The 13,243-nt window shown below is 45.9% G+C and overlaps 1 protein-coding gene across 5 annotated transcripts in view; it reads left to right on the top strand.

The window, feature by feature from the left end:
* Window positions 1-13,243, top strand: part of mical2b (microtubule associated monooxygenase, calponin and LIM domain containing 2b) — a 114,214-nt gene that overhangs the window by 63,088 nt on the left and 37,883 nt on the right. For 4 of the 5 annotated variants that reach the window (XM_061677381.1, XM_061677382.1, XM_061677380.1 and 1 more), the window contains 2 exons: window positions 4,805-4,952; window positions 12,687-12,886. In XM_061677381.1, coding sequence (XP_061533365.1) covers window positions 4,805-4,952; window positions 12,687-12,886 — 348 coding nt within the window. Of the gene's footprint in view, window positions 1-4,804; window positions 4,953-12,686; window positions 12,887-13,243 lie in introns of those variants that run through there. The other variant, XM_061677384.1, reaches the window with a different exon arrangement.

Genomic DNA, 13,243 nt, shown 5'->3' with positions numbered 1-13,243 from the left:
CGTTATTCGTCTGCAGATGGTACAGAACGCTGCTCCACGTCTTTTAACTGCTACACGTAAATTTGAGCACATTTCTCCTATCTTGCCATCGTTGTACTGGCTGACAATGCACTTCAGGATTCGTTTTAAAATTATTTCATTTGTTTTTAAATCATTTAATGCTCTTGCCATGTCCTACTTCACAGAGCGTCTTCATGCTTATGAGCCCACTTGCTCTATCAGTTCAGCTGGCCAGCTGCTCCTGACTGTCCCCAAAATCAGGCTGAAGTTCAGAGGGGGACCAAGCCTTTTCTGGTCCAAAACTATGGAATGAACTGCCTCAGCATATGAGACAGGCTTCCTCTTTATCCGTTTTTAAAACCACTTCTCAAAACTCATCTCTTCTCATTGGCCAAGGAGATGTTGACTCTTTTTCTTCATTTAATTTTTTCTGATTTTATTTCTGTTTTTATGACTGACATTTTTGTCTTAATTTTATTTTCCTAGTCATTTTAGTATTTTATATTTTATTTGAACCTCTTTAGTATGTCTTATGTATTTATTGCTTGTACAGCACTTTGGTGCACCGTGCGTGCTTTTAAAGTGCTTAACAAATAGTTGAATTGGATTGCAATTTAATAACTAACTAGTCCACAGCATAACACCCTGCATGAGAGTTTGTTGTGATACCTTAGCAGGGGTTCTCAGACTTTTTATACCAAGTAGAACCTTTAAAAAAAATAATGAACACTCCAAATACCACCAAACGATCATTAAAATCCATCAATTTTCTGAGCCGCTTCTCCTCACTAGGGTCGTGGGCGTGCTAGAGCCTATTCCAGCTGTCATCGGACAGGAGGCGGGGTACACCCTGAACTGGTTGCCAGCCAATCGCAGGGCACATAGAAACAAACAACCATTCGCACTCACAGTCATACCTACGGGCAATTTAGAGTCGCCAATGAATGCATGTTTTTGGGATTTGGGAGGAAACCCGAGTGCCCGGAGAAAACCCACGCAGGCACGGGGAGAACATGCAAACTCCACACAGGCGGGGGCGGGGATTGAACCCGGGTCCTCAGAACTGTGAGGCTGACGCTCTAACCAGTCGCCACCGTGCCGCCAGATCATTAAAATAAGTAAAAAAAATTTTTTTTTTTAAAAAGAAGCAGAGGTTTTATTATTCATTCATTCATCTCACTAAGGTCGTGGGCGTGCTGGAGCCTATCCCAGCTATCTTCGGGCGAGAGGCGGGGTACACCCTGAACTGGTCGCCAGCCAATCGCAGGCACATCTAAACAAACATTCACACCTATGGGCAATTTAGAGTATTCAATTAACCTACCCTGCACGTTGTTTGGGATGTGGGAGGAAACCAGAGTGCCTGGAGAAAACCCACACAGGCACGGGGAGAAAATGCAAACTCCACACAGGCAGGGCCAGGATTTGAACCCTGGTCCTCAGAACTGTGAGGCAGATGTGCTAACCAGTCGCCCACCGTGCCGCTGTTTTATTATTATCATTTAATATTATTATAAGGCACTGTAACATTATATGCAGCTTTAAAGCTGGGCCATCAATAAACAAACGAAAACATATTTTGTCACTTTATCTTAGTTTTCGTAAGTTTTTATATAGTGGGAGAGGGGTGGACTCATGCCGGTAACCCAACTACATCACTAGGCAATCGTTTCAGCCAGGCCCAAAAACATGAGGCACACAAAAATAGTGAAAAAAAGTTTAACTATATATCTCCACAATTCAGTATTATATATACTGTAGTTCTGTCTTTTCACATTTTTTTCAGAGTTATCTTCAGGTCTAATATATTTAGAAAGAAAACTACGAATTAACTTTACAGTGTCTTTAACATGTAACTCGGATGTAAGTGAAGACGTCTGAGTCTAAATGGCTTTTTTTCCCCTTCTAAATGATCTATGTAAAATGCAGATTTTATTAGATGTTTTTTAAACGGTTGTGTAAAATAATTTGTAACATTGCATCTTAAAGCCCTGCTGTTATTGTGGTGGTTTTGTTCATATATTATCATCACAGATGCTGGCTTTTGAACTTTAACCATAACAGGTTCTTTTCCTCTTTGGCCCAGAGGACACGAAGTCCACAATTTCCCAAAACAATTTAAAATGTGGACTCGTCGGACCACAGAACACTTTTCCAGTTTGCATCAGTCCATCTGAGATGAGCTCGGGCCCAGAGAAGCCGGCGGCGTTTTATTTTCTATTCTAAGCTGGCCACTGTAATTGTTGAAGTAGATTGGTATGTGCACTGGCATGCCGTATGTTTCAGAGTTCCATTTTAGGCTCTGATTTCAATTATTTTAATCGACAGCCCCAATTCGTCCGTCCATCCATCTATCTATCTTCCGCTTCTCCGAGGTCAGGTCGCGGGGGCAGTAGCTTTAGCAGGGAAGCCCAGACTTCCCGCTCCCCAGCCACTTCCTCCAGTTCTTCCGAGGGGATCCTTAGGCGTTCCCAGGCCAGCTGAGAGATGTAATCTCTCCATGGTGTCCTGGGTCGTCTCCGTTGTCTCCTCCCGGTGGGACGTGCCCGGAACACCTCACCAGGGAGGCGTCCTAACCAGATGCTCCAGCCACCTCATCTGGCTCCTCTCAATGCGGAGGAGCAGCGGTTCTACTCTGAGCCCCTTCCGGATCACCGAGCTTCTCACCCTATCTCTAAGGGTGAGCCCAGCCACCCTGCGGTGGAAACTCTTTTTGGCTGCTTGTATCCGGGATCTTGTTCTTGACCCACAGCTCGTGACCATAGGTGAGAGTAGGAACATAGATTGACCGGTAAATAGAGAGCTTCGCCTTTCGGCTTAGCTCCTTCTTCACCACAATGGACCGATACAAAGTCTGCATCACTGCAGATGCTGGACAGATCCGCCTGTCGATCTCCCGTTTCATTCTTCCCTCACTCATGAGCAAGACCCCAAGATACTTGAACTACTCCACCTGGGGCAGGATCTCATCCCCGACCCGGAGAGGGCACTCCACCCTTTTCCAACTGAGGACCATGGTATCAGATTTGGAGGTGCTGATTCTCATTCCAGCCGCTTCACACTCTCCTGTGAACCGCTCCAGTGAGACTAAGAGATCACTGCTTGATGAAGCCAACAGAACTACATCATCTGCCAAAAACAAAGATGCAATACTGAGGCCACCAAACCGGACCCCCTCTACGCCTCGGCTGCACCTAGAACAAATTGGTGACAAAGGGCAGCCTTGGCGGAGTCCAACCCTCACTGGCACAAAGGAGCTTTTTAACCACCTCGGTGACCTCAGCCCCAGAGATTGGAGAACCCAGACTCTGCTTCCTTATGGGAAGGCATATCGGGGGAATTGAGGAGGTCTTCGAAGTATTCTCCCCACCGACTCACAACATCCCAAGTCGAGGTCAGCAGCGCCCCATCCCCACTATACAGTGCACTGCTTCCCCCTCCTGAGACGCCAGATGGTGAACCAGAATTTCCTCGAAGCCGTCCGGAAATCGTTCTCACCGAACCCCACCCATGTCTGAGTTATTGCCTCAGCGACCACCAAAGCTGCATTTCTCTTGGCCAGCCAGTACTCATCAGCTGCCTCAGGTGTCCCACAGGCCAAAAAGGCCCAATAGGACTCCTCCTTCAGCTTGACGGCATCCCTCACTGCTGGTGCCCACCAACGGGTTCGGGGATTGCCGCGACGACAGCCACTTGACTACCTTACGGCCACAGCCCCAGTCGGCTGCCTCGGCAATGGAGCTTCCCCCGAGACGTGGATGAAGTTCTGCCGGAGGCGGGAGTTGAAACTCCTTCTGCTAGGGGATTCTGCCAGACGTTCCCAGCAGACCCTCACAATACATTTGGGTCTGCCAGGTCGGACCGGCATCTTCCCCCACCATCGGCGCCTACACACCACCACGTGGTGATCAGTTCCGCCCCTCTCTTCACCAGAGTGTCCAAGACATTTGGCCGCAAGTCCGATGACACGACTACAAAGTCGATCATTGAACTGCAACCTCGGGTGTCATGCTGCCAAGTGCGTGTGTGGACAGTCTTATGCTTGAAAATGGTGTTCGCTATGGACAATCCGTGGTGAGCACAGAAGTCCAATAACAGAACACCACTCGAGTTCTGATCGGGGGGGCCGTTCCTCCCAATCAAGGCCTTCCAGGTCTCACTGTCATTACCCACGTGAGCATTGAAGTCCCCCAGCAGAACGATGGAGCACCCCCTCCAAGGACTCTAAAAAGGGTGGGTACTCTGAACTCCTGTTTCGTGCATAGACACAAACAACAGTCAGAACCCTTCCCCCCACACACAAAGGCGGAGGGAGGCTACTTTCTTGTCCACTTGGGTGAACCCCAATGTACAGGCGCAGAGCCGGGGGGCAATAAGTATACCCACACCTGCTTGGCAACTCCAGAGTGGAAGAGAGTCCAAGCGCTCTCAAGAGGACTGGTACCAGAACCCAAGCTGTGAACGGAGACGAGCCCGAATATATCTAGTCGGAACTTCTTGACCTCACAGACCAGCTCGGCCTCAATCCCTGCCAGAGAGGTGACATTCCTCGTCCCTAGAGCCAGTTTCTGTAGCCAGGGATCGGATCGCCAAGCTCCCCGCCTTCGGCCACCGCCCAGCTAACACTGCACCCGACCCCTATGGCCCCTCCCACATGTGGTGAGCCCATGGGAGGTCAGCCTCAAGTGAATGCATAATCTGTTGATGTAGAAAAGTATAGTTTTTTTGGTGGTGATTTTCCTGAAAAAGGTGACAGCATCATTTTGTATGATCAGTAATGTGTAGTATGTTTCGTCTCATACAGAATCTGAAGTGCGCCCCGACCGGCTGCTGACATGGTGTCAGAGACAGACTAATGGCTACAGAGGCGTCAACATCACCAACCTGACATCTTGCTGGAGGAGTGGCCTCGCCCTTTGTGCCCTTATTCATCGGCAGAGGCCAGAACTCATGTGAGAACACACTCACTGAATTCTCACTGATTCATAATCCAGGACATTTACACACCCCTCCAGTAATATTGGAGCAGTGAGGGCAATTCTTATTTATTATTATTTATCTTTTTATGGGACTGAAGACATTTGGTTTTGATATTAATGGTCCCATATTTTTGCTCTTTAGACCTCCATAGAGTGACTGTAACATGGACTTAGTATAAAACTGTCAATTCCATTTCAAAAAACACCTTGGAGTGTCCAGAAAAGGCCCCTCTGACAGCTACTTCTGTTTGACCCAGTTTTGTATTCGCCTTATACATGTTTGGCTAAGACTGCCCACTTTCCTCTAATTGGTTGCCTCCATGTAGAAGACTCACTTGTGAGAGCACATGTTTATGTTGACAGCGCTGGCTCAGGACCAGAGAGGTAGGGGGAGATCTTCGAGAGTTAGACAAGCTCGAGAAATTCGAATGACCTGATTTCAGGCCTCTCGGTAAAAAAACGTCTAGAACTCAGGAATGCATGGATGATTTTAAATCATATTTCACGTTTAGAGGGAGACAATATTACTTCCCAAGTACTAGAAACAGTTGGTTTAGCAAAATCGGGGACCTTTAACAAATTCAGTATGGGACAAGAGATCAACAGTTTTTATTATCCAGTATTGACATCTTGAACAGATACACAACTTTTCGAACTGAAAATAGCATTATTTTAAACAAAACTCCAAATATTTAGGTGTGTACTGGAACATATATCCTTAAAAATGGACATAGTAAGGAATTTTAATTGCTTGTATATAAATTGTTATATCTCTGGAGTGCCCACTGACCCATCATTTGTGAAATTACACAGCTCAATAAAAGCTGCCCATTGACTGGCAAGCCACTCTAAATTTTGCCGAATCGTACTGTCACAATTTGGCAAGTTTACATAATACTGGCTTCATACCAGTATCTCCAATCGTGACTGGGTGAAATCCGCCCTTTTTCATTCATGGAATTGGCATTTGAGTCTGGTAATACTGTATTTACCAGATACATGGATCCAGACACTAATTGGCATGTGTAATTCAGCGGCTTGGTTGCTTTGCAGTTTGCATGCATTCTTTAAGACTCTGGGCTCAACAAGTACAGTACAAATGTACTCAGGATTTGTTCCCTGATGTGGAAAAAAAATAATTGCCTCCTGAACCCAGTAACTGGTTTTGCCACCCATGGCAGCAATAACTGAAGTAAAGTGTTTGCAAAAACTGGTGATGAGTCTCTCACATCGCTTTGGAACAATTAGCCCACTCATAGGGTTTTCAAACATGATTGGCCTTTTCAAGATCATACCACAGAATCTTGATTGGATTAAATTCAGGACTTGGACTTGGTCTCTCCAAAAGCTTTATTTTGTTTTTGTAGTGAACCAGCTACATAACTCAAGAGCCCCTGATTTTGAGGGTAAGAACTGGTGGCTGTAGGTTTGCTGCAGGATTTACTAGTACACAGCAGAATTCATTGTTCCATTAATCACCAGAAGTCATCCAGGTCCTGAAGGTGAAAAGCAGCCCTAGACATCACGCTGCCACCACCATTAACGGCAGTTCACATGCTGTTTTATTCCCCACCATATGTAATGGGCAACAGATCTCACACCTTCCAAAACTTTTGTCTTGTCAGTCCACAGACTATTTCTCCAAAAATCTTGCCGATCAAGACTGCAAATGTGAAACAAGCCTTTGTGTTGTCAGCAGTGGTTTTTGTCTTGGAATTCTCCAATGGAGGCCATTTTTGGCTAGTGTCTTTGTTATGGTTGAGTCATTAACACCAACCTGAGCTTGAGGGAAGTGAGGCCTGTAGTTCTTTGGATGTTGATCTGGGTTCTTTTGTAACCTCATGGATGAGACATCATTGCACTCATGAAGTAATTTTGGTTGGCAGACCACTCCCAGGAAGGTTCACCACTGTTCAGTTTTTCCTCTAAATGTGGATAATGGCTCTGACTGGGGTTTGCTAAAGTCCCAAAGCCTTGGAAGTTGATTCATAAACTTTTCCAGACTAGATTTCAGTCACTTGGTTTCTCATTTGTTCTTTAATTTCTTTGGCTCTTGGCATGAAGCCTTTCTAATTGGGATCTTGTAGCCTATTTCCATTTGTCTGATGGGTACTATTTCAGTGATTTCTTAATTTAACAAATCTGGCATAAGTTAGGCATAGGTGTGGGCAGTGAAACTGAGATCGTGGTTCATCACAGTTAACTCGTGAATTGACGAGGGGTATGGGGGAGTACTTTTTCAAATAGGGCCTGACATATTTGGATTTTTTTCGCCTCAATGAATAAAATAATCATTTGGAAAATGCATTTTGTATTTCGTTGGATTGTTAGATATTAAGATTGGCTTGATGATTGGAAGCATTTAAATGTGATATGCAAAAGAAATCTAATCAAAAAGGTGAAAATACTTTCATGGGACTGTATGTGCCTTTCCATTGGCTTGTGACCAGTCTGTGTATTGAAAATGGGTGGATTGATAATTCATTTTCCATCTTTTCTCAGCTTCACAATTGCTTGTTTTTCACCCATGAACAGTTCTTTCGTTTTCATATTGGTTATACCTCTAACTTGTAGTGTTCAGAGTCAAAACCCAAATATATACTCTGTATTGACATGTAGTGCTATTTATTTTTAAAATATTGAATGTAAAACTGGGCACCAAAACACACCTGTCAGTCATATGTTCCAACGCTCTTACTCACATGACAAATGGGTGGGTTCAAAAAAAGGTGTGGTTCTCTAAGGCTAAGCTTTGTATCAGATAGCGATGTAAATACATAAAACCTAAACTGCTGATCTTTTTTTCCTGATTTATCTTTTGATGTATATACTATACATTAGTATAGTAAAAGTTAGAAAATTCCTTCACAGTAAAATTAGGTATATGAGTAGATACAGCAGTTGAAATAAGCATTTAACATTTAACCATTTTTCTCACGAAATATACTTCCAACGGTGCTATTGACCTGAAAATTTCACCAGCTGTTGGGAACAACCCAAGTAATCAATAAATACAAGGAAATAACGGAGTCTTTTTTCTTTTTTGTGGGGCGCTTGTACGCTACGATGCTGTGGATAATAGTATGTGTCTTATCTGGAAGAAGCAGTCAAGTCTAGAGCGGCTCCAACCACCGGCGACAAATTCCTTGTGTTTTTTTGGGACATACTTGGCAAATAAAGATGATTCTGATAATGTTGGAGCAGTCAGCCAATCATATTGCATCGGGTCGGACTGACACTCTCTCTCTCTCTCTCTCTCTCTCTCTCTCTCTCTCTCTCTCTCTCTCGCTCACTCTCTCGGGACGTACAGGAGGAGATTGCAGTGGAAAAAAGTTGACGTTCAACCATTGTAACATGCGCTCGCGTAAGGGCGGCCATGAAATTTTGAATCACACAGCCTGAAAAAAGATGCATATGTGACCAATTTGGTCGCAATCTCAAGCCCTGATATAAATATATCAATGGATAGAAAGTCATGGGTGCACATTATACACTGACCAAAAATATTAACACAACACTTTTGTTTTTTCCTCCCATTTTTCGTAACCTGGACTCCAAGATCTAAAACATTTTCTACATACACAAATGTCCATTTCCCTCAAATCTGTCTAAATCTGACTAAATCTGTGTTAGTGAGCATTTCTCCTTTGTCGAGATTACCCATCCCACCTCACAGGTGTGGCATATCAAGATGCTGATTAGACGGCATGATTATTGCGCAGGTGTGCCATAGGCTGGCCACAATAAAAGGCCACTCTGAAATGTGCAGTTTTATCACACAGCACAATGCCACAGATGTCACAAGTTCTAGGGAGCGTGCAATTGGCATGCTGACTGCAGGAATGTCCACCAGAGATGTTCATTTCTCTACCATAACCCATGTTCCGCGCCTCCACTGCTGAGGTGGCCGAGCGGAGCTGTGGGCCGTAAGGTGTTCGGTGCCTGTCGTGGCAGCAATCCCCGAACCCGTTGGTGGACAGAAACGGTGAGGGATGCCGTCAAGCTGAAGGAGTCTTATCAGGCCTATATAGGAGTCCTATTGGGCCTTTTGGCCTGTGGGACTCCTTAGGCAGCTGATGGGTACCGGCTGGCCAAACGGAATGCAGCTTTTCGGTGAGGCCATGGAGAAAGACTTCCGGACGGCTTCGAGGAAATTTTGGTCAACCATCCGGCGTCTCAGGAGGGGGAAGCAGTGGACCATCAACACTGTGTATAGTGGGGATGGGGCGCTGCTGACCTCAACTCGGGACGCTGTGAGTCGGTTGGGAGAATACTTCGAAGACTTACTCAATTCCACCGACACACCTTCCCATGAGGAAGCAGAGTCTGAGTTCTCTGAGGCGGGCTCTCCTATCTCTGGGGTTGAGGTCACCGTGGTGGTTAAAAAGTTCCTCGGTGGCAAGGCCCCGGGGGTGGATGAGAGTCGCCCGGAGTTCCTAAAGGCTCTGGATGTTGTGGGGCTGTCCTGGTTGACACGCCTCTGCAACATCGTGTGGACATCGGGGACAGTCCCTCTGGATTGGCAGACTGGGGTGGTGGTCCCCCTTTTTAAGAAGGGGGACCATAGGGTGAGTTCCTACTACAGGGGGATCACACTCCTCAGCCTCCCTGGTAAGGTCTATTCAAGGGTGCTGGAGAGGAGGGTCCGTCGGGAAGTCAAATCTCAGATCCAGGAGGAGCAGTGTGGTTTTCGTCCTGGCTGTGGAACAGTGGACCACCTCTACACCCTCGGCAGGGTCCTCGAGGGTGTATAGGAGTTCGCCCAACCAGTCTACATGTGTTTTGTGGACTTGTTTTACCGTGTCCCTCTGGGAGTCCTATGGAAGGAGGTGCTTCCTTGCTATGGGGTACTGAACCCCCAGACACGGGCTGTTCGGTCCTTGTACGACCGGTGTCAGAGTTTGGTCCGCATTGCCGCCAGTAAGTCGGACTCGTTTCCTGTGAGGGTTGGACTCCGCCAATGCTGCCCTTTGTCACCAATTCTGTTAATAACTTTAATGGACAGAATTTCTAGGCACAGCCAAGGCGTAGAGGGGGTCTGGTTTGGTGGCCTCAGTATTGCATCTCTGCTATTTGCAGATGTGGTTCTGTTGGCTTCATCAAGCCGTGATCCCCAACTCTCAATGGAGCGGTTCGCAGCCGAGTGTGAAGCGGCTGGAATGAGAATCTGCACCTCCAATTCTGAGACCATGGTCCTCAGTCGGAAAAGGGTGGCGTGCCCTTTCCAGGTCTGGGATGAGATCCTGCCCCAAGTGGAGTTCAAGTATCTTGTGGTCTTGTTCACGAGTGAGGGAAGAATGGAACGGGAGCTCGACAGCGTCTGCAGTGATGTGGACTTTGTATCGGTCCTTTGTGGGAATGAATGAGCGAAGCTGAAAGGCGAAGCTCTCAATTTACCGGTCGATCTACATTCCTACTCTCACTTTTGGTCACGAGGTGTGGATCGTGACCGAAAGAAAGAGATCCCGGATACAAGCGGCCAAAATTTTTTTCTTCCGCAGGGTGTCCGGGCTCTCCATTAGAGCGAGGGTGAGAAGCTCTGTCATCCGGGAGCATCTCAGAGTCGAGCTGCTGCTCCTCTGCATTGAGAAGAGCCAGATGAGGTGGCTGGGGCATCTGATTCGGATGCCTCCCGGACACCTCCCTGGTGAGGTGTTCCAGGCACAACCCACCGGGAGGAGACCCCGGGGATAACCCAGGACCCGCGACCCGACCTCTGATAAGCGGTAGAAAATGGATGAATGGATCCCACTGGCCTCACAACCGCAGACCACGTGTAACCACACCAGGACCTCCCCATCCAGTATGTTCACCTCCAAGATCGTCTGAGACCAGCCACCCGGACAGCTGCTGCAACAATTGGTTTGCATAACCAAAGAATTTCTGTGCTAACTGTCAGAAACCGTCTCAGGGAAGCTCGTCTGCATGCTCGTCGTCCTCATCGGGGTCTCGACCTGACTGCAGTTCGTCAACGTAACTGACTTGAGTGGACGAATGCTCACATTCGATGGCGTCTGGCACGTCGGAGAGGTGTTCTTTCACGGATGAATCCCCGTTTTCACTGTTCAGGGCAGATAGCAGGCAGTGTGTGTGGCGTTGTGTGGGTGAACCGTTTGCTGATGTCAACGTTGTGGATCGAGTGGCCCATGGTGCCGGTGGGGTTATGGTATGGTTAGGTGTATGTTATGGGCAACGAACACAGGTGCATTTTATTGATAGCATTTTGAATGCACTGCGATACCTTGACGTGATCCTGAGGCCCATTGTTGTGCCATTCATCCACAACCATCACTTCATTTTGCAAAGATCTGTACACAATTCCTGGAAGCTGAAAACATCCCAGGTCTTGCATGGCCAGCATACTCCCCGGACATGTCACCCATTGAGCATATTTGGGATCCTCTGGATCGGTGTATATGACAGCGTGTTCCAGTTCCTGCCCATATCCAGCAACTTCGCACAGTCATTGAAGAGGAGTGGACTAACATTCCACAGACCACAATCCACAACCTGATGAACTGTATGCGAAGGAGATGCCTTGCACTGCGTGAGGCAAATGGTGGTCACACCAGATACTGACTGGTTTTCTGACACCCCCCAAGACCTCCACAATAAAGCAAAACTGCACATTTCAGAGTGGCCTTTTTATTGTGGCCAGCCTAAGGCACACCTGTGTAATAGTCATGCTGTCTAATCAGCATCTTGATATCCCACACCTGTGAGGTGGGATGGATTATCTCGACAAAGGAGAAATGCTCACTAACACAGATTTAGACAGATTTCTTAGCAATATTTGAGGGAAATGGCCTTTTGTGTATGTAGAAAATGTTTTAGATCTTTGATTCCAGCTCACGAAAAATGGGAGCGAAAACAAAACCCTGGAAAGCAGACTGTCCTGAACAAAAGGTCTGACAGGCCCACACCAAGGACATTACTCATATAACAGCTCTTTAATGACTGTGAGATGCTTTTTCTATTTTGGAATTGATCCATCCATCCAATCCATGTTCTTTCACGCTTATCCTCATTAGGGTGTTGGCAGAATTGGAGCCTATCCCAGCTGAGAGGCAGGGTGCACCCTGGACTGGTCACCAGTCAATGACAATTAACCACTGTGCTGTATTAAATATAAAGTACACATTGGAAAGAAAGATTCTTTATTCTTTGTCCGCAGGGTCCTGTAGAACAATCACCCCTCCACACAGCCATTGCTGTTCACAGCCTCATGTTACTGTGGGAATTTTGACAAAAGATGATCCAAGTACTTCATCTCGATCCAAATGAGTAGGGGCTACAAAACTGTCTGATCGGGATATATAAGAAGATGGCACTGCAGTATTGTAACGTGTGGTGTTATGCCCGAAGGGCACTGCAAATTACTCGAGTTACGAGTAGTGAGAATGTTCTTCGAGGGAGATTAGACAAAACTGGAGTTTTTTTGGAAGCCACAGCAACTCTGTTTACAGATGCCACACAGAAGCATACTGTATAAAGGGAGTTTGGCAGTTTCATTAATGTATTTGGGGATTGTTCCCCCCCCCCTATCTTGAATGAAGAAATACCAACACTTTTTCCAGCATATCTACAGGTTGATATGGCCAATGTTTTTTGAATTGTTCAAAAAACTGGTTAATACAATGAATGCCTGTCTATGTGATAAGGTGATGATCTGAATTATTTGTCATTGTGTTTGTCTTTCCATCTTAGTGACTATGACTCCCTTAATGAGGATGAAGTGGCAGCAAACAATCAGTTGGCTTTTGATGTGGCTGAGCATCACCTTGGGATTCAACCAGTGACGACTGGGAAGGAGATTGCTGCAGAGGCTGAACCAGACAAGCTGCTAATGGTTTTATACCTGTCCAAATTTTACGAAGCCTTCAGGAACTCTCCTGGAAACAAAAAAGGTCAGAGTAAAAAAATGCAGTCTTTTCTTAACATTTTCTCAGTTAATACCAAATTAATTTGAATTTCCATTGGAAATGCATTTTATTCTATAATGAAGAAGATGATGTGATTTATAGGATGAGATTAATTGTCTTTATTTATTTTTTGTTGGGCAATAATATTCTACACTACACATTCTACACTACTATATATTACACTAGTTGAACTTGAACCTGCAGTGTTAATCCAGCCTAGGATGAAGTAGACATGACGTGAGCGAGACAATGAACTAAAATCACAGTTATTTTCACGACCATAAGACGCGCCTTATTAAAAGCTGCAGTCTCAGTTACGGGGTATATTTCTGTATTTAACAC

Source organism: Phycodurus eques, chromosome 5, assembly GCF_024500275.1.
Source record: "Phycodurus eques isolate BA_2022a chromosome 5, UOR_Pequ_1.1, whole genome shotgun sequence".
NCBI classification, from domain to species: Eukaryota; Metazoa; Chordata; class Actinopteri; order Syngnathiformes; family Syngnathidae; genus Phycodurus; species Phycodurus eques.
The sequence above is the reverse complement of the archived record's forward strand: the minus strand, read 5'-3'. Positions and strand labels throughout refer to the sequence as shown.